Source organism: Cebus imitator, unplaced genomic scaffold, assembly GCF_001604975.1.
Source record: "Cebus imitator isolate Cc_AM_T3 unplaced genomic scaffold, Cebus_imitator-1.0 Scaffold4, whole genome shotgun sequence".
In the NCBI taxonomy this organism is placed as follows: Eukaryota; Metazoa; Chordata; class Mammalia; order Primates; family Cebidae; genus Cebus; species Cebus imitator.
In genome coordinates this window covers 1,969,596-1,992,129 of record NW_016107319.1, presented here as the reverse complement: position 1 = coordinate 1,992,129, position 22,534 = coordinate 1,969,596, and the positions used below count along the sequence as shown (strand labels likewise).

Here is a 22,534-nt window from a genome sequence, read left to right as displayed (position 1 = left end):
ACTTAGGAGGTAAGTACTATTATTGTCTCCCTTTTAGATATGAGAAAATGCAGAGAATATTCGGAGACTGAAACAAGATTATGTATTGAAAACACTCTGCAGGGTGTCTGACACATAGTGGGAGCTCAACTAATGGTAGCTGCTGCCCTCATGATCATCCCATCCATCAGCAACTTCACCATCAATCATCTTTATTATTAGTATCCCTATCAATGTATGTTCCAGTAGAGATGTCTTTTCTATGAACTGCATCATTTTTTGTTTTAACTTCTTAAATCTAAGAAACTTTCAGCAGAATGCTGCTCTGCAGGAGAGCGCCTGTTCGATTGCTGTTCTTTTCTGGAGTTGGGTTGATATTACAACTGCCAACAACAACAACAAAAGAACCAGTGCAAGACAGACAGACACACGCACACACACACACACACACATACGCACACAGGCTTTGGGAGATGGCATCAATTATTTCAGTTGAAAGTGTTAATTTGCTAGAGATCTACTATATTTTCCTCACTATGACCTAACATATTGTACTGTGTGAGTATTTAAAATAGTCACTATGCGTGACTCTAGGGAAGTCAGATGATTATTTTATTTTATTTATATTCACCTTTGCTAAATCCTGATGCACAGATGATAATTTTAAGTGTTTTGTAATGGCGCAATTTTCCCTCTCTATGGCTCACATCATTTGAGAAACTTAATGATCATTACATAAGGAAACAAATTAAATTCCACACAGACTCTGCTAAGGTTGAGGATATTACCAAACCCATTTTATAAAAAGGAACTTGCCTTTAAATATGGATTTGGGAGAAGAAAGAAAAGAAGTGAGGAAAGGAAGGAGAATGTCAGGGAAGGATGAGAGATGAACAATGCCATTTACAGGCATGGCAAAGCTCTTCCTTAAATACCTAATCTGAAAATACCTAATTAGAGACTTACATCTAAAAAATTTTTTTTTAAAAAATCGACCTAATTCCCCTCTGTCATGCATATCCTGGAGAATCAGTACATTCAATGCCACGGGCTTTCAGTTTTGTTTCTGAAATTTCTCTCAGGTTCCGCAGCCACTATTCCTCCTCACACCTGTATTCCCTCTAACCCAACCCACTTAAATAGGCCCTTAGAAAATTTCCCAGATTCTTGACTGTCACCATTTTCCTTTTAAAGAAGCAGTGTAGTTTATGTTTAAGAGTGCATATGACTGGGTTCCAAATCCTGGCTTTGAAATTTACTAGCTCTGTGACTCTAAGCAAGTTACTGAATTTCTCTGAGCCTCATTCCCTATGTTTGCACAAGAGGGTAATAGTAGTATCTGTATTACAGTGCTGATATGAGGATTCGATGTATGCTTAGTACCTAACAAATATTAAACAAATGTGAGTGATTATTATTTATGTTGTTCTTTCGTCTCAAGCTCTTCAATAGTGCTCCAAAGATTACTGAATTAAGTGCCATAATCTATCATTCAAATCCCAGCACAGTCCTTTACCTCCATAAAATTTCCGTCAAAAGATTTGTACTAGTCTTCTATTGCTGTGTAGCAAATTACCTCCAACTTAGCCATTTGAAACAACACCTGTTTATAACCTCACAGTTCTGCAGTCAGAAGTCCTAGTGGGCTTAGCTGGGTTCTCTGCTCAGGGTGTCACAGGCCAAAATCATGGCACCACCCAGGCTGAGCTCATATCTGGAGGATCCGAGAAGAATCCACTTCCAAGCTCACTCAGGTTGTTGGTCAAGTTCAGCTCCTTGGGGTTACAGGTCAGCTACGGACCAATCTCAGTGCCAGGAGACCCCTGCATTCCTTATCATGAAAGCCCCTCCATCATCAAATGTAGAAGTCAGACTAAGTATTCTCATGCTCCAAATCTCTTCCTGCAACTATTAGGCTTGTGCAAAAGTAATTGCAGTTTTTGCTATTTTTTTAAAATGGCAAAGCTCACAATTATTTTGCACCAGCCTAATAGCTGCACAAAACATTCTACTTTTTTTTTTTTTTTTTTGAGACGGAGTTTCACTCTTGTTACCCAGGCTGGAGTGCAATGGCACGATCTCGGCTCACCGCAACCTTGGTCTCCTGGGTTCAGGCAATTCTCCTGCCTCAGCCTCCTGAGTAGCTGAGATTACAGGCATGCGCCACCATGCCCAGCTGATTTTTTGTATTTTTAGTAGAGACGGGGTTTCACCATGTTGACCAGGATGGTCTCGATTTCTTGACCTCGTGATCCACCCGCCTCGGCCTCCCAAAGTGCTGGGATTACAGGCGTGAGCCACCGCGCCTGGCCCCAACATTCTACTTTTAAAGGTCTCATGTGATTGGGTGAGGCCTGCCCCAATAATCTCCCTTTTGAGTAACTCAAAGTCAAGTGAGAAGTCCCTTCTGCCACTGGCCTAATAGAACCACAGGAGTTACAGCTCATTATATCACATACTCCCAGGGGAGAGGCTTAGAAGAGGTCAAGTGTCATTGGAGATCATCCTTAGAAATCTGCATACCACACAGCTATGTTTCAATCACATTGAACTCTTCTCCAGATGGGCCTTGCACACTCTGGAGTTTCAGTTTTCCCATTGCATGGAATGGCTTTCCCACACATATTCAGAAATCCAGATCTTGCTTATTCTCTGAGACCTTGTTCAAATGAGAAGTCCTCCATGTAAATGCCCTTGATTCTTCTGCCTACCTATAACATATCTCTTCTTTAAATATGCTGGAGTTGTCAGAACATCTGTATGGCACCTCACATGCTCTCCTGCAGTTGTGAGCATCTCTTAGTGTCTCGTGAGACTCTGAAAACCAAATGTCTTATCTGCATTGCAGCTCTCAGATATGACTTGCACATAGTGACTGCTCAGGAAATGTTCTTCGTGTGTGAATAAATATGGATTATAGAATATACTAAGTTTCATTATCTCTATTGATGGAACAAAATTTTAACAAAAAAATCATTTAATAACAATATTTATTGAGAAAAAAAAGCTAGGTAACAGGCACTGAACTACATCTACAAATCAAATTTTATTTTGCCTTGTTATTCTTTCATTTACCAGAAATTGTTCAAGATGCAAGAAGACTCCAATTTCCTCCTTTCTTTTTCCCTCTATAGTTTCTCCTAAGCATTGCTACTGAGCAGTATATTTAAAGGAAGAAAGAGGCACGAAGGTTAAGAAGCAAGAATCTCGATAACAGGATGACCTAGATAAAATCATTTCAGGGTTACACAGAATAAGTCTATGCTCTAAAGCAGTAGCTTTACATCTTTAATGGGCATGAGAATCACTAGGGAGGCTTATAAAACAAGCAGATTCAGAATCAGAAATGCTGATTCCATAGATTTGAGGCAGGGCTAAGGCCTTTACATCTTTCCCAAGGTGATTCTAATCTAGGCCGCTCAAGGAATCATACTTGTAAAATGACCATACTAAAAGATGCTCCTCATTTGGGGAAGTTAATGGGGAAAAAAAGTCTTTCCATTCATTCTACAAATACTTATTGATCCTCTGCTACAGAATACCAGAGATACAATGGTAACGGAGAAACTGAAAACACACAATAGGCTTTCAATTCTAGCCGTGGTCAGAATTCACGGCTTTACCAAGGGGCTGCTGTTGTCTTTCTAAGCAAAGTGAGTCATAATATGTTTCTGCCTGCCAATAGAATGTGTCAAAATGCACCTCAATTTTAGCAATCCCCATAATCGTTCTATCAATTGTTATTTATTGGTGTCCTCACAATTTTTCTCCATTATTTCTTTTACATAATTTTCACTGGAATGTGTGCCCAGAAGTCAAGAACAATGTTTGCACAAATACTTCTATCCTTTGACTGAACTTTTCTGAAGATCACTGATATCTCATATACACACACACACATTCACAGAGGCAAACTCACACTAACAACCTGCCTGTTTTCTTGAGATCTTGACATTCACTGGGCCTTTATAGGCTACATGGTAGTGGTGATGCGAAAGAGATGGCAAGGAGGGGACGTTAAAATACAATACATTTAGAAAAGAGGGAGATATGGCATTCTGTAATTATAAACCACATCATGTAATAATTACACTCCATGCATCCCATGCCTCACTAGACCTGATAGCACGTTGCTATAACACAGTCAGAACCATAGACTCAAAAGAGCAATCACAGTTTTTTAAAGATCTCCTTTATCATATCTGTACTAGGAATCCTGTAACTGGAATCTACTTTATTTCACACGCACAACATACAGAGTGTATCCCCTTCCTTAATGAGACAAATTGGAAGATGAAACTACTGCAGACTAAAAAATAGAAGGTGCCAGGTGTGGTGCCTCATGCCTGTAATCCCAGCACTTTGGGAGGTCGAGAGCGGAGGACTGTTTGAGGTTGGCAGGTTGAGATCAGCCTGGGCAGCATAGCGAGACCCTGTCTCTGCAAAACAAATTAAAAATTAGCCAGGCGTGGTGGTGTGCATTTGTGTCCCCAGCTATTTGGGAGGCTGAAGCAGTAAGACCCCTTAAACCCAGGAATTTGAGGCTGCTGTGAGGTATGACGTGGCTCTACTCCAGCCTGACAACAGAATGAGACCCTGTCTCTAAAAATATTAAAAATTGCAAGGCCTGAGAGATGCGATAAATGCCTATATCCTGAGTTCTAATTAGCTGGGTTCAGGTTCAATCTACTGTGTCCAGTGAGAGGAAAGGAAGCAGACACCTTTCTAAGGGTAGGAAAAGGAACTCCCTAAATTTCTCCTCTAGAATACTTTCTCCTCTCTTCCAGTTGTTCCACATGATGTAGGTCAGGCAGACCTACATTTACATTCTTCTTCCATCACACACCAGGTGGGGGATCTTAAGCTGGACACTACCTTCTCTGAACCTGAATTTTTATCTCTGAAGCAGGAAGAAGAATATCTACTTCGGAAAAGTTGTTAAAATAATATCTACTTAGATGACTAAATGAGATCATAAATGTAAAATTCTCAGCATAGTTCTTGGTACAGAGTAGCTCATAATAAAGGGTGGCTGAAGTTGTCAATACCAACAGATCATAGAGTGGGGTTCATTTGTGCACTAGACCCAAACTGTGGTGAAGCTGAAAAAGTGCAGATGAAAGGAATAGATCTTCCCCTGTTGGGGCTTCTAGTCTAAGCAAAGATGAATAAGCAAGCAAACAATGCCGAAACAAGCTGTTAATAGTCTTATGAATTAGCGTACAGGTCTTCAGAAATGAAGTAGAAAAGATCAGACCCACTTTGAGCTACCCAGATATAGAATCAATGGAAAGGGGTCCTTGGCAAAGAGGAAAAATGTTTGAAGGGACAGGAACATCAGGAGCAGATGACAGCTGAATACTAGGGCTTGGGGGACACTCTGGGGATAAAAAGAAAGCTTTCTGTATTGGGGCACAGGCAAATAAGCATATTTGTGGGAGGAAGATGATGAGTTTGGCTTTGGACAAGATGATATTGGGTGTCTGTGGGTCAGCTACATGGGGTGCTGTAGGCAAGCCTGGAGGCCATGAGACAGATCTGGGCTAGAGGGAGAGATCTGGTTGATTTCTGTGCAGAACACACCTGAAACCAAATGTAAACAGAGTAGTGAAAACAAAGAGAAAAACAGACCCATCACAGCGGGGAGAACGGGACAATTCTTTCAGGAAGACACAAGGAAGGGTCTCCCTTATGTCTTTTGGAACACCGCTATCATCTTTAATTAGATTTTCTCTGGGGAATAAAAAGCTTGTTTAACTTTAATATTTATGTGTTTTGTCCTATTTATATTTGAAGTCAAAACTTCAAAAATCTTTATTTATATCTCACTTTCTCAATATATACCCCTTTTAAAGTTAATCTGGGATACACTAATTAGCTCAATCTAGCTTTTCCACAGTGTACAAAAATATCAAAGTGTCATGTGCACTAAAAATATATATAATATTTATTTGTTAACATAAACAATTTTTTAAAAGCTAGCCTGTATGTGTATAGAGGTATATGCATAAACATACATATATTTTCATTTTAAAGCTATTGTAAGGCCAGGCACAGTGGCTCATGCCTGTAATTGCAACACTTTGGGAGGCTGAAGTGGGAGGATCACCTGAGGTCTGGAGTTTGAGACCAGCTGGGCCAACATGGTGAAACCTCATCTCTACTAAAAACACAAAAATTCACTGGGAGTGGTTGCACATGCCTGTAAATCCAGCTACTTGGGAGGCTGAGACAGGAGAAATGCTTGAACCCAGGAGACAGGGGTTGCAGTGAGCTGAGACTGTGCCACTGCACTCCAGCCTGGGTGCTAGACAAAGGCTGTCTCAAAGTAAATAAGTAAATAAAAATAAAGCTATTTTAACCCTAAAATGGTAAACAGAATTATCCTCAAATCATTTTTTTTTAAGTAGAATAATTTGGGAAGTAGAAAAGTTCCTTTTTAAAGTTTCCTTTCTTTCTTGTTAAAGAATAAGTGTGCTAAAAACTTTGTTAAGCCCTATTCTATGTAGCTGTTAAACATACCATGCTTACAGGCATGTAGTATGTTCTAAGTCCTTGTACACTAACCAAGATACCTGTACTGGACTTGCTCACAGGCATGTCTCAGCTCTCTATTGCTTTTACCTGTTTCGAAAAGTTTTCAGTTGTTAGCCAATCGGGTTTTAGTTTAGATTGTGAGGTATGGCTCCGCCAACGGAATCAGACACAGCAGTAAGGATGACTCCAAATGAGTAAGGAATAAATGTGTCTGTTTTCCTTTGTTCATTGTACTCTCATGGCAAGATGGCTAGTGAGAGTACCCTTCCTACATTCCAGGAAGTAAAAATTATGTTGCTGAAAGATCCTTTGTCTCAGTGCTAATTTTTCTTTGTGGCACTGAGCATCTATTTCCAGCAATGAGTACTTCAGCCTAGAGAAATCCAATTTATTACTCAAGGCCCAACATCAATGCCTCTAGCTTCACAAAGAATTTGTCTAAGTAACTGGGCCAAGTTCACCCTTCTTTCCCCTATGTCCTGGGCATGGTCCTACAGCTGGTAGCACTTACATCCAGTTTGTCCCAGGGTTGGCTTAATTCTCTATTATGAGCTACTTGAGAAGAGAGATGGTTTCCTATGCATCCTTGCAGCGCCCCTGGTACCACAGAGCTGGCACACACAGGGCATTTGTTGTACTGGCCTAGACTGCTAACTGGCAGGATGACCCCTTAAGCCCAGGAATTTGAGGCTGTAGGGTCTTCCGAGGCTGGGGCTGAAGCTGAGGCATCCACGGTTTTGTTTCTGAGCATCTCTGCGAAGCCTTGGACTCATTCAACTCTAAGGCAGACCAAAATCACTGAAGAAAAAGGGTGAGAGAAAAGGGATGAAAGTCCCAATTTGCAAGAGAAAGCCTGAGTTCTGTATCTGCAGGATACAGGCAGACCTGGTACTCAGTGTCTGTATAATCCACACCAGCCACATACAAAGGCCCAGCAAAAAGCAAGAGTCCCTCTAAGGGCTTGTCATGTTTTCCCAGACACCCTCATTACATGCCGCTGCTTCTAGTGACGCCACTGGGTGACCTCGGAGATGAAAAGAAATCTCCTCTGAGTCCCAGAATAACAGCTCCCTCCTCTGCAGTCCTTCCCCTCTGCTGACCTGCTGTACCAGCATGTAGTGCTGGGGGGCAGCTTTAAGGATAACATGACTGGTATTTACCCACTCCACTGGCTTTCTCTTTCTTTGAGACAGAAGCACAAGGAGTTATTTCCGAAGCTCTAGATCCCCTGAGTGCCAAGAGAATAGAATAACTACAGGCAGCATTTGTGCATTCGAAGCTCAACTCAGCAGCAATTCCCCAAGCTGCCTTTTATGGGAAATTGCTGTGTTTCAACAGGAATTTGAAGAAGGGCCCACAAAATATTAAAAGGCATTTTCTGTATCTGGAAATGGAGTGTATCAAGGGCAGCTGTCACCTGCACTGCAGTGGCCTCCTTGAGTACCGGCTCCCTTACAGATGAGTCAGATTCTAAGGTAGTATAGAAAATTCACAGGTGTGTGCCAAGCCTGCCCCAGGACTGGGTAAAACCAACCAAAGGGAATGATTTGTGTGAATCCAAAAGTGAACTACAGATTGTGTAACATCAAAAGTTTGAAAACCCCAAAACCCAATCACATAAGGCAGAAAGGCTTCAATTTTCTACCTCCTATGGATAATTACAAAAAACACGAATTGCATTTTGGCTTTACATGTGTAAGAGAAAAGAAAAATCAGGATTTGAAAGATAGGTAAAAGAAAGTAAGGATACAAGAAAACATTATAAGCACACACACAAAAAAGCATATTCAAAGTCCCAAGTACATGAATGAACTCAGTATATACATTCATGGAGTTGCAAACCACTTGCATGGTGGCCTACAGCGTGTATCAGAGGGAAGAAAGGAGGTTACAACCAAGGACAATTAACTAGATGCTAACACTTTCCTTAAGCAGCACACAAGTCCGTAGAATTCCAGTCTACTTCATCTCTTCCATATACATACTAGCATCTAAATTTCTTGAGTACAGAAACTATTTTTTCTCTTATTTATGATGGACTCCAAGCATCAAGAATAGTGCCTGGTACACAGTAGGCACTTAATAACTATTTGTTGAATGAAAAAATGAACACACGAAGTACGAACTCAGGGATTCTGTGGATCAACTGAAGGTTCAATAGAAGAGGTGATCAATAAGCAATAGATATTGTTATTATAACTACTATTCATGTCTGTGGTTAAATATGAACGCACAGTGAAAATTTTTACTTAATTGTGCTGGGTATCAAATTTGAAGGATTTAGTTAGTTTGTTTGTTTTTTTAATTAAGCACGACATAAAATGAAATAAATAGATCTTGTGTCATAATCTGATGCTTTTTGACAAATGTTCAAGATAGGAAATAATTGCCATCACTCCAGAAAACTCCCTGTGTCCATATCCTGTCAACTGCACTTGCCCACAGAAGCAATTCTTCTTCTGATCTCTAACTCCATAGGTAAGATTTGCCTCTTTTTGAACTTTATGTAAATGGAATCACACAATATAATCTTCGGTGTCTTCACACAATATAATCTTTTGTGTCTTTCTTTAGTTCCATATAATGTTTTTCAATTCATCCATATTGTTGTTACTAGGTAATTCTATTTTATTAATACACCGTATTTTATTAATACACCATAATTAGTTTATCCATTTCCTTGTTGATGGATGTTTGAATTATTTCTGATGTTTTGCTATAATGAATAAAGTTGTGATGAACATTCTTGTACAAGTATTACTTTTGGATATATGTTTATATTTCTTTGGGATAAACAGGAGTAAAATTGCTAGATGATAAGATTTGTATATGTTTAAGTTTATTAAAAAAACACTTTTTGGTCAGACACGTGACTCATACCTGTGATCCCAGCAATTTGGTAGGCCAAGGAGGGTGGATCACTTGAGGTCAGGAGTCTGAGACCAGCCTGGCCAACATGGTGAAACTCCATTTCTACCAAAAATATAAAAAATTAGCCAGTGTGGTGGCACATGCCTGTAATCCCAGCTACTCGAAGGGTGAGGTGGAGTCTCGCTCTGTCATCCAGGCTGGAATGCAGTAGCTCAATCTTGGCTCACTGCAACTTCTGCCTCCTGGGTTCAAGTGATTCTTGTGCCTCAGCCTCCCAAGTAGCTGGGACTACAAGCACACATCACCATTCCTGGCTAATTTTTATATTTGTAGTACAGATGGGGTTTCACCATATTGGTCAGGCTGGTCTCGAACTCCTGAACTCAGGTGATCCACCTGTCTTGGCCTCCCAAAGTGCTGACATTACAAGTGGAAGCCACTCTGCCCAATCATCTTTTTTATTTTCTAACAACATCTTTATATGAGCACAAGTTTTTAATTTTGATGAAGCATAGTTTATTTATTGTATGCTGAATGGTTTTTCATATTTGGTTTAAGAAATCCGAGGCTCACAGATCACAAAAATATTTTCCCATATTTTCATGTAGAAAGTTTATAGTTTTACCTTTTACATTTAAGCCCATAGTCTATTTCAAGTAATTATTTATGCATAATGTGAGCAATGGGTTAGGGCTTAATTTTTTTCCATGTAGATTCCCAGTTGATCCATTACCATTTATTAAAAAGACTTTCCTTTTTCCTGTTGTCATAATCATTCATCAAAAATCATTTGAATGTGCTTTTGTGGATATATTTTCATTATTTCATCATTAATAAGATATGAGCTTATTTAATATATATTATACATAGTAAAATAACTTAGAATAAAATAGAAAAACTTTAAAACTAGCAAATAAAGAATTTCATCAGATGCATATATTTATATAATATATGCATAATATATGAAGTCAGAGCTTCAGTGGATCAACTGATCGATATAAGAGGTTTTATATATATATATATATATATGAGGCATAATACATATGAATAGATATGTAATATATATTATAGGGTTTTCATAGATACCCTTTGTCAGATTGAGGAATTTACCATCTTTATCATAACTGGATATTGAATTTTTTCAAATGCTTTTTCTGCATCTATTTAAAAGACCATATAATTTCCCCCTTTACTCTGTTAATATGATAAATTATATTGATTTGTTTTAAAAGTTAAACTAATATTGCATTCCTAAGATAACCCCCACTTATTCATGATGTATTATCCTTTTTAAAATATATTATTAGATTATGATTAGTAACATATTAAAAAACTTTGTATAGAGTGGTGTTATTTCTTTTAAATATTTGACATAGTATAGACTGAAGCCATCTGGTCCAGGAGTTTCTCTTTTGTTTTTTTAAAATAGGAAAGTTTTTAGGTATATTTTCAGCTTTTCAGCAAATATGAGCTACTCAGATTGTTAATTCCTTTATGTCAGTTGTAGAAAATTGTGTTTCTTCAGAACTTGCCCATTTTATCCATGTTGTCAAATCTGTTGTCATACATTTTTCATAATATTCTTTTCATCTTTTTCATGCCTTTAGGATCTGTAAAGTCTGTAAGTGATAGTCCCTCTTGCATTTCTAATATTGGTTTATTTGTGTTTTCTCTCTTGTGTGGGATCATTATTGGTAGGGATTATGAATTTTATTAGTCATTTCAAAGAACTAGTTGGCTTTGTTGATTTTTTTCTACAGTTTGTATTCTACCTTGTTGATTTTTAGTCCTGTATTTATTATTTTTTCTTCCTATTTCATTTGTTTACTTTGCTCTTTTTTTAACTTTAAATTTATAAGATTAAATCATTGACCCTGAATTCACACTTTCCTTTTTTTATTATAAGTATTTAAAACTATGAATCTCTGTTAGTACGCCTTTAATCTTATTCTTCAAATTTTGATATTTTGTGTTTCCATTATTATTCTGGCCAAAGTATTTTCTAATGTCTTTCTGATTTCTTGTTTGACCTATAGGTTGTCTAGAAGTGTGTTGCCATTCCCAAAAATTTGGGGATTTTCTAAGTATATGTTTGGTACTAATTTTTATTTTAATGCTGTTATGATCAAATAATGTATCTTGCATTATTTCAATTCTTCTAAATACATTGAGACTTTCGTTTTATGCTCCAGAATGCAGTCTTCTTTGGTGGATTTCCCATCTGCACTTGAAAGGCTGTGTATTTTGTAGCTGTTGGGTGTAGCATGCAAAACTTTCCTAAGCTTCCTCATTACTGTTCTTTTCTAGGAATCTGTCACTGTCTTCCCAAAGTCAGTGCTTTTGTTTGTATAGTATTTCCTCTGATTTCAGTCAATTACATTATGAGTCCCACACCACATCCTGTATCTTCCTTCCCTTTAAGGTCAGTCGGGCCTCCATTTGATGTACTAAGTGAAGATAAATTTTAAGATGCTGGAGTAGTTCAAAGGTCATGCATTGCTTGTCAAATAACAAACCAATAAAAAAGAATACCAAAAAAATGAGATAACAATATATAAACATAGGCTTCCTTTTGGATCTTTTTTATTCCAGTCTTTATATGAAATTATAGTGACTTAACCATTGAATTATGAAGGAATAAAGAGGGGCAAACTGGGACAGATATTGTCATTGCATGTATGAGATCATCTGTAAATTCCCTGCAACGTCTCTCCTCTCTGACTCAGGTCGTGATATGTATGATACATAACATGATTTTTTTCTTTGTATGCTGATTTTTTTTTGTATTTTTCAATAGTTAATATACATGTACTTGAAAATATGCTTTACAAGAAACATGACCTCCCTCTCTAAACCTTGATTTACAGAAGTGATACATTTAAGTTTTCAAAATTCATTTATTTAAAGTAGAAGACTGAGTACATGAGAATATAGAGGGTTAGTTCATATGGCAATTATCACGGTACACAACTAGGAAGTTTAAGTAAACTTCTGTGATCATTGCTATCTAGTCAACACTTACTAGTGTAATGCTGCAACCCAAACTTCAGTGTCTTTAAATTACCCTAAATTCAAATCCTTCCTACTGGGAAGGATTTGAATTGCACCTTACAGATGTAGTCTGCCTTGTTGCAAGAAAGACGTGCTCTTGACTGTGAGATGGGATCTAGAGCAGCTCAACAGAAAGCGCTTGGGAGAAAGAAGCACTATGAGCCCCTTTCTTCTTCATGCTTTCATCCCTCCCCTGCATTCAGCTCACAGAAGGATGCTCACCTTTTCCCATTCCCGGTCTTTGTTCAGCACAATCACCACCAGCCTAGGGTGCACCTGGTAGCCTTCCTCAGTGAAGGATAAGTCCTTGCCATCCCATGTCACATTGACCATAAACCTAGAAAGAGGGAGAGAGAAAGACAAATTTTTAGGAAAGAATTCAAGCAATTAAACAAATGAGTGGATGCCACCATTAATGGAATACTGAAAAATTACAAACTTACAATGCTATATTCATCACAAGAAGCCTCTCTGTAGAAGTATGAATATCCATGCAACGATTGCAGGTTGACCAGGCTTTAGTAACTGACTGTAATTTAACACATGGAATGTAAGCTTTACATCCTGCCAGATCCATAGACCTATGTTCAAATGATCTTCTTATAGGAAGATCTGAAAGCACATTCTATTATGCTCTAACAAGCTTCCCTGAAGGAAGCTGCTTGCCTGTAAACCACATGACATCCAATGTTGAAGAAATGACATTCCATCTATTCATTATTTATTCAACTAATATATATTAAGCATTTACTACGTGCCAGGACTCAGCTAATTGGTTTAGGGTAAATAAGAAAATGGACATGATTGCTGTCCTCATGAAGTTTAGAGTCTAAGGGGAAGGATAGACATTAATTGATTAATCACATATTTATGACAAATGCTACAAGGGAGAGTATGCTATAAGAAAGTGAAACCAGGGTAAGGCAATGCTGAGGAAGTGCAGCTTGACCTGAAGAATGAGTTGGCATTACCTAGATAAGAAAAGACACAAACAGGCAAAAGAGACAACAGGTACAAAGACCCTGTGATGTGCATACAAGGAACTGAACGCAGACCACTGAGGCTGATGCAGAGAAAGACAGGAAAATGTAAGATCAGGTAAGGCTGAGAAGATGAATAGGAGCAGACAGTGCAGGATTTTAGAGACCATGTTAAATGTTGTCTGTCTTAAAACCATGGAAAGACATAGAAGTGAAGGTGTCATCAGGAGGTAACAGATTATGCCACTTGAAGGTTGTGTAGAGAACAGATTAAAGGGGAACCAGAGTGGGTACAGGGGGACTACTTACAGTATTCTTATAATCCAGGTCAAAGATAATGGTGATTTTGACTCCAGTTTTGGCCAAAGAAGAGGATAAGAAGGAGGAGAAAAAGCAGCAGCAAACAAGACTGAGTGGAGAGATATTTAGTAGGTATTTAGTGAAAGATTAGATGAGGTTAAGGGAGAAAGAGGCATCAAGGATGACTCCTGGAATCTACCTTATGTAACATGTATAAACTTAACTTTTGCTCTAGGTGTTTTCATTTCAGGTAACATCTGTCTGCCTTACAACATTTATACCCACATCACTTCTCAAAGCCATCTTGGCCTATACTCAGGCTGAACTCAGGAGGCCAAGGCAGACTTCATCTCCCAGATTTTGGGTGAGAGGTTCCCCAAGGGATCCACTCTCCACACAGCTTGAGAAAAATGTGATGTCATTAAAGACATCTGAGATAACATGTGGTGGCCACTTAGCAGACACAAGATAAATACAATATAGTGAATTGAAGCATTCACAGTGACTTCCCCAGAAAGATACCATGGCTCTTGCTTCATATCCCATTAACATCCAGAACAGGTAAAAGGTAAAAAAAATTAAAAAAAAAAGAAGAAGACAAGTAGGCTACAAGAAATTTTAAAAAGAGAGACTGGCCTAATAGGTCACATGTATACCTCTGGACCAACAAAGTGCAGAAGAGACTGATGGTGGTGTTGTCTGAGGGAGAATCTGGTTTCCCAAGGACAGGGTGAAGAAATTGGGGAAAAAGCAAAGAACAAATGTTGTGTATTTATTCAATAGACTACTTGGGTCATTAAAAATCATGTTTTTGAAGATAAATAATGATAAACAGGAAATGCTCACTATTTAATGTTAAGCAGAAAAGAGGATTTAAAAAAGGCTTGTCTATGTCTAAAAAGTTTCTTTAGTATATCTTGGTATTCTTCAAATTCTCTGCAATCAAATACTTAAACAGAAAACTGAAACACTGCTATTCTAGAAGGAACAAAGGTTAATCACTATTCTATTCGGTTCATTTGGGGTATCTCTCATCAATTCCTAGAAGGGTATTTTCTTTTTTCTTTCTTTCTTTTTTTTTTTTTTTTTTTTTTTTTGAGCCAGAGTCTTGCTCTGTAGCCCAGGCTGCAGCGCATTGGTGCAATCTCAGCTCACTGCAAACTCCACCTTCCAGGTTCAAGCGATTCTCCTGCCTCAGACTCCTGAGTAGCTGGAATTACACCTGCCACCACGCCCAGCTAATATATGTATTTTTAGTAGAGACGGGGTTTCACCATATTGGCCAGGCTGGCCCTGAATTCCTGACCTCAGGTGATCCACCTGCCTCTGCCTCCCAATGTGCTGGGATTACAGGCATGAGCTACCACACCTGTCCGAAAGGTTTTTTTTTTTTTTTGGTTTAACAACTATTTACTGTATGCCTGGTATATATATAGGTCAGGACTTACAGTCTTAGAGATATAGAAATAAAAAAAAAACAACGGTGTTTATCTTCTCTCTTACCCACATTCTTATAATTCAATGGCATAAACACATAAACAATGACAGCACCTATAATGCCACTTATTCACTGATGGAGAGAGTAAATGTAAGAAGATGGGAGAACACAGAGAAAGAGTCCCTAACACATCCTGGGGAACTTGGGGAGGGCTTCCTAGGGAATTTTGATGGGTGAATGGGTTGAGGCAGGAGAAAGAATTCTGGGAAGAGGGATCATCTTAAGTAAAGAGTCAGCAAAGGTAGTAACACAGGCTAGGGGAAATACGAAACGGCTTAGTAAGGCTGATAGTTACATTATGTGCACTGGGATAAGTCTGCAGAGAATTCCTGTAGCCAGATCATAATGGACACACTGAAGGGTTTGGATTTGTTCAGAAGGTCATGGGGAGCCAGGAAACATTTTAAGTAGAGGAGCAGTACACTCAGATTTGCAGCCAATAGGGGCAGAAGTGAAAATGCTTCTCTGTATTTAAAGAGAACCTGAACATTTTTATTCACAGGTTAAAACCATTCATTATCTAGACAATTGAAACTTTTTTTTCCTCTTCCTTCTTCCCTTTGATGTTTCCTGGCTGGAGTTTGATGAACTAAATGAACATGGTCCAGATACACACATCTAAGGGTGCTCACCCCACACCCCTTATTGACACTGTAAGGAAGACATCTGCATGGACTGAGTGTTTAGTGGAGAACTGGAGTCAAATTCTTCATTATTAGCAGGCCTTGAAAGTAACTAACTGAGCCTAAGTTAAGCAGTTTTAATTTTTTAATTTGACATTTTGGCTCTGTTTCCCATGGTTATTTTTAGCCCTGTCACATTGTCTGGCATACTGTGGGGGCTCAGTTAATGTTTGGTGACTGAGTATGTTGACAGATCATCACCAAAAGGGACATTCACCCATCCATACATTCATTCATCTATATATCTATCCTTCCATCCATCTGTCAATGCAGTCATCCATCTATCCATCCATCCATCAATACATTTACCTGTCCATTCATCTAATACATCCATCCATGCATCCATTAATCCATCTATCCATCAATACATTCATTAACGCATTCATCCATTCTTCCACCTACTAGGCATGTTTGAGTACCTCCTATATGTCACACCATGTACCAGAACTATGCTAAGAAAATGATACAAAAAAATCCAAATATACTTAATTTTTCAAGGTTGGGGAGGGGGGACACACAAAAAACTAATACCTGTAAAAATAGAGATAGAGACTAAGTTGGTGGAAAGCATAAGAGAAGGAGTGGCTAATTCTATGGTGATTCCTTGACTGGAATAAGGAAACAAAGTAGAAAGTGTTTGAGTTGTGCTGAGAAGGAAGAGGAATGAAAAGTTGAGCAGCTCTTGCTCATGCACATGGAAGAAACACAAAGTCCAAGGCAGAGAATTCTGAAACATCATAATGTGTTCAATGAGCTGCAGTCAGTTCAGAATGGCAGGGAAATGGGGGCAAGTGTGAAAGTAACATGCAAGAGGAAGCTAGAGACAGACACAGGAGTTGGATAAGTAAGTGCTGTACAGACTGTACATGAAGAGATTGGACAGACAGTCAGGGAACTGCAATGGAATTTCAATACAAAAACTACCAACAAAGACCATCAGTGGCCTTGGCCTCAGCTAGTAGAAAAGAAGTTACCAGTCACTCTGTACCTGCTGCCCCAAATTTGTAATTAGGGTGGCCAACACACTGGGGTGTTTCTTATTGAGTCCACTGAGATCTTAAGCCAGGTTTAAATTATCCAACATTTTGGGGTGAATGGAGTTCAGGTTGAGTCTACGTAGTGTCCCAAATGTGGGAAAACTGAAAAGTTTGGTATATTATCAAGAAATCTGGAAATCTCCAGTTTACTGTTTGGAAATGGTGGATCAGGGAACAAATGTTTTGGTTTTGACATAGACTCTTGGAGAGCCATTCACGAGGTTACATAACATGAACTGAATATCACAGCAGTTGGTTTTTGTATATTTGTTTTTGAAGCAGAATCTTGCTCTGTCACCCAGCATGGGGTGCAGTGGTACAATCTTGGCTCACTGCAACCTCCACCTCCCAGGTTCAAGCAATTCTCCTGCTTCATCCTCCCCAGTAGCTGGGATTATAGGTATCCACCACTACTCTGGCTAACGTTTGTATTTTTAGTAGAGACGGGATATCACCATGTTGGCCAGGCTGGTCTTGAACTCCTGACCTCAAATGATCCCCCTGTCTCGGCCTCCCAAAGTGCTGGGATTACAGGTGTGAACCACTGCTGCCCAGCCAACACAGTGATTGTTTTAATCAATAAGCTAGGATGCACAGTTGAGCACCTTTGTGGATTTGCCGGTTGAATTTACTTAAAATCTCCTTCTTTAATTTTCCATCTCCATGTCCTCCACTTGTTTCCTTTTCTTCATTTTATAGTAAAATCAGATACAATTAGCAAGGATTATTTACAGGCAAACACTCTTCTTCAGATTATATGAAAATAACTATGCAGAAATCCTCTTGCTTCAGATTTTTCTGTATTCCTTTAAGATTCAATATTCTGGGTGAATGACTCCATATGCTCAATGTTAATATTGTCTTTCTTTTTTTATTAAGAGTCTTCAGTCCCTTAGGAGGAAAAAAAAACCACCTCTAACAGAAATTTCTGCTCAACAGTAATTTCATTATGAAGTTGGCAGGGAGCAAGTACCTATTACCTTCAATTCCCCCATCCAGCTTCTAGGAAAGACAATCCATACTTCCATGGGCTTTCTTCCCATTTAAACTGCTCCAGAGCAGAGTTCTTTACCTAGGCAAATACTATTTTAGATTACATTGATCAGTTCCCATTAACACCTGCTGGGCACTTGTATCAAATAGTAAAATCTTATCATTATTTTGCTTATCTCTACAAAATTGATCATAAAGCTTTAGTGGTCAGGTAAAATATCAGAAATTCTGACTGCTTCTAAGCTTCAAACTACAGCTTCAATACCTCCATCAGGAGCAATAAGTACACAGAAGCATGCTGGCAAAATAGAGAAAGGGGAAGACTCTAGTGATTTGCCAAGGCTTCACTTCTGTGTTTTCTTCCACTGGTGGTAAAGTGCTAAGTTGTTTTTTATTGTCAATGACACTCACAACACTAATCCAGAAAATATATAAATATATATTTACATATTATATATATATAATATGTGAAATATGTAAATACATATACACATTTTCTCTGGTATTTACAGTGTTAAGTGTATGAAGTCCAGGTGAAATAGCTGAAGTTCAGGTGAAATAAGCACTTCTCTACCCCTTGCGTTTTGTGTTCTATGAATGGTGATGCGTGGTCATCAGAGATAACATTGAAAAATAGATAAGCAATATTTCTTATATTATGACTGAAAAGAAATGGGGCCAGAGTTGTCCAATTCTCTCTAGGCTGGCTATCACATTAGATAGCCACCAACGACATGCAGCTACTGAGCATTTGAAATGTGGTGAGTCTGAATTGAAATGTGCCATCAGTGTAAAAATGCACACAGGATTTTGAAGTCTTTCTACTTTTCAAAAGAGTAAAAGGTCTCATAAGTAATTTTAGGTTGGTTTTATGATGGAACAGTTTAGACATGTTGGATTCTATAAAATCTATTATTAAAATTAACTTTATCTGCTTCTCTGTACTTTTTTAATGGGCTACCAGAAAATTCAAGTTGCATGTGACTCGCATTATATTTCTAATGGACAGCTGTTCTACACTCTCTTTGTGCTTTTGCTTTTGTTTTTAACTGGTAGACTGCAATCATGGAACCAGGGAGCTCATCTGCCTTGTTTAGTATTATATTTCTAGTGCTAACCAGGGTGTGTGACACAGAGCTGATGCTGAATACATGCAGGATGAATAAAAGAATAAATTGCTGCTTCTATGTTGTTGAGGTTTCACGACACAGAGGAAGGCGAATAGGCTTTGCAGTGAGGTAGTACCTGGAACTGTGGGCAGCATATTTAAATATGCTGAGCCTCCATTTCCTTTTTTGTAAAAATGGATTAAGTTAGACCATAAAATCTAGTCATGACAGTTTCATATGTTTTAAGCTAACTTCATAATCCACATAAGATGCCTACCACAATGCCTGCCATACAGCTATTAATAAATAGTAGTTAACATGGAAGCAAATTTTCCATGTAGTTCTCACTCCTTTTCTACCCTGTCATATTTTCTAACAACCCACTACAAATGCAGTGCTTTTTAAAGCCATAATTCCCTTTGCCATTTAGTATACTCATTTCCAGAGTCCCTCTGTCCTTGTGTGAACAGCCAACCATACACGCGCTGCCTAAGCTTCTTTAACTATTGCTTAAAATATCTCATTCCTCCAGATTTCTATTTTATCTCTTTTGCCTTGCAGTCATAAGTCTCTGTAACTTACAAAATCTAATTATTTGAAATGTTCTCTAGACACATTTATTATTCACTATTTCCCCCTAGACTTGAAATCTCTTACTGTTTCACAAATGCCACCATAACCCATTTTGTGTTTCTCAATTTTTGGTTAATATTCCATCTGCTTTGCCATTTCTGAAGTTCCCAGAGATGTTTCCCGAATCACAGTGTCCCTTAAATGCCTTATTGAATGGCTTTGGGTGTCAGAGTTTCTTAGTCATTTAATTTACATGTTTTTGAAAACAGAGTTGCTGTTTTCTTTAACCTCTTTTCAATTCTCAAGACAGTTTCATTTTTAGAGGTTTTTTTTTTTTTTGCTCTTACAAGCATTCTCTGAGTGTTTTCAAATCCCTTCAACTTTGATGTCTGTCTTAGTGCTTTCTCATATTCCATTAACTATTCCTTCATGGACACAAATGAGCGCTCATCCCTCTTTAGTACAATCTCACTCTACTTTTACCAGTTTTTAATTCCCAACTCATTCACCTCCTCGTTCTCTTCTTCCTCTGAATGCCCTTCTGCTGTCTTTTGATGTGAGCACCTTCCTCTTTGCCCTGGTGCTCAATTTAATATACAATACTCACTGGAAGTTTCCTGTTTGCCCTGAACAATTAAAAAGGCTTGACAGCAAAGCCAAGACTTAAATGTCAAGGCAGAAAAATAATAACTCCAACACAGAGATCCTCTAAAATGGGCTCAGAAACTACAGCATAAACAAACAGAAAAAAGAAAGCGATTTTTTATGAGGAGAAAAGTATTGTTTACTCTTTCAACACAAATTCTATTGTGGCCAATTAAAAAAAAAAGAATGTTAGTTGTCTTGACTGAGCAAAACTGAATTTTAAAGATTTTAGGATGGAAAACAGAAATCTTCATAAGGGGAGGAGTCTTTTTTCTGATCACCACAACTCTAAAACACCTAGACGAGGGTGTGTCTTGACTTGACTTTTAAGTTGGAGCTTACAAGTACCTGTGGAAAAAATGAACAAATGAATGAGAAGGCATAGGTCTCTAGGATCTTGCACACTAAATGTTTAATTCCAGTGCAACAACTGCCAAGAGGCAATACTGCAAGAATCGGATAGCCAGAGTTGGAATTCAGTTTTGTGACTTTCAACCTCAGGTAAGTATCCTCAATTCTCAGAGCATTCGTTTCCTTTTCTGTAAAAAGTGAGGTCATAATAGCCATGTCACTGGATAATTATAGGGATCACATTAGATGACATTTAATGAGGTATGGAATGTGATATGGCCAGCAGAGTGCTTGGCACATTATGGGTATCTGCTAAATGATTGTAGGGGTAGCAGTACTTGTCATGGTTTTACATAATTTCTTCTTTCTTCCTCCTAAAGTCTTCCTTCTTACATGAAGTCTTTCTTCCTCCTAAAATTTGGGGTCAAAAAGCTTTCTTTTAAATTCTGGAGAATGATTCTGGCTGCTAATTTCAGTCCCCCAAGGGAGGCAATGCAAGCTCATCTAGGCCCTACCCCAAGGAGAAGAGGAGCTCATCTGATTGTTCAGAGCTCACGGTACCTCCTGGACTAGGCTTACTGGTGGGTGAAGCCTCCATGGTGCAAAGGCTGTAATCCATGTGCCAGCCTGGGCTTCCAACTCTATTCATGGAGCACACCTGAGTCAAAGGTGATTCTTTAAGGACAGGACCCTGCAGGCTGTCTTTTGTAATACAACCTCTATGTCTAAAACTTGAGGTAAGTTAGGACAAAGCTTTTGTTTTCTATAAATATGGCTCTCCTCCTCCCCACTCCAGGCAGCATACCTGAACCTTTGAACCAGCTGGCCAAAGATTTCAACTAGAATTAGGGCATATAGAGTACAGTCTAAGATGGATGTCCTAATTCTACTTTATTGGGAGTTATTGGAACTCTGAATGACCATTAATAAACTGGTTCTTTGAATTCCACACTGCTCTTGTTCCTTATATGTGGAGTTTTCTCAGGAGCCTGGAGTGAGGAATCTGGGCATTCTGGGTAGTATTCATAATACTGTTAAAATAGCACCAAATATATCACCATTAACTTCTCATGACTATGCCTCACCTAACCACTTTGAATTGGCAGGCAGAAGAGCCAATGGAACCAGCTCATGTAACAAGCTTATAATCCAAAAGAGTAGAAAAAAAAATGTAACATGACCAGCATTTCCAAGCTCGCTCAATCACCTGTGCCTATGCTGCCAAATTATTCAAGATCTCAAAGTGGCAGATGTGCATGCATTTGGCTCTTCCCACCAAAAAATATGGAATGAGATAATATGGATCAATTGACATTCAATTCAAGGTGTCATTTTTATTCCAGAGTTTCTGGATATTCTCATATTGGAATATAGAACCCATAAAATCAGGGATTTTGCCTGGATTTTTCCCCCTGCTTTTTCTCCCTTACAGAACCTGGAACAGTACCTGGTATAGTGTAGATGCTCAATGCAAGTTCATGGAATGAACAAAAGTCTTGGCTCTCTGTCTTTTTGTTTTCTTTAGTTTTTCCTTTTGATAATGAGCCCTCCTTTCTCTATCTGTCCAGTGGGTGTCTACCTGCGCTCTGCGAACTACTACTAGGAATCCAGTACGGTAACTCAAAGGCAGAGAGGAAAGTTTGGGGGTTATATGTCAATGGGACTTTAACATTCCTAATTCCACTTATGTCATTAATATGTTGTTCTTTTTTCTTTTTTAGACAGAGTTTTGCTCTGTCACCTAGGCTGGAGTGCAATGGCGTAATCTTGGCTCACTGCAACCACCATATCCTGGGTACAAGCAATTCTTATGCCTCAGCCTCCTGAGTAGCTAAGATTATAAGCAGGTACCACACCTGGCCAATTTTTTGTATTTTTCATATAGAAGGAGTTGGTCAGGCTTGTCTCAAACTCCTGACCCCAAATA

The 22,534-nt window shown here is 38.5% G+C and overlaps 1 protein-coding gene across 3 annotated transcripts in view; it reads right to left on the bottom strand.

Moving 5' to 3' along the window:
* Positions 1-22,534, bottom strand: part of GRIN2A (glutamate ionotropic receptor NMDA type subunit 2A) — a 439,039-nt gene that overhangs the window by 126,278 nt on the left and 290,227 nt on the right. For all 3 annotated transcript variants that reach the window (XM_017533609.2, XM_037740199.1, XM_017533618.2), the window contains one exon: positions 12,661-12,775. In XM_017533609.2, the coding sequence (XP_017389098.1) occupies positions 12,661-12,775 (115 nt within the window). The remainder of the gene's footprint in view (positions 1-12,660; positions 12,776-22,534) is intronic.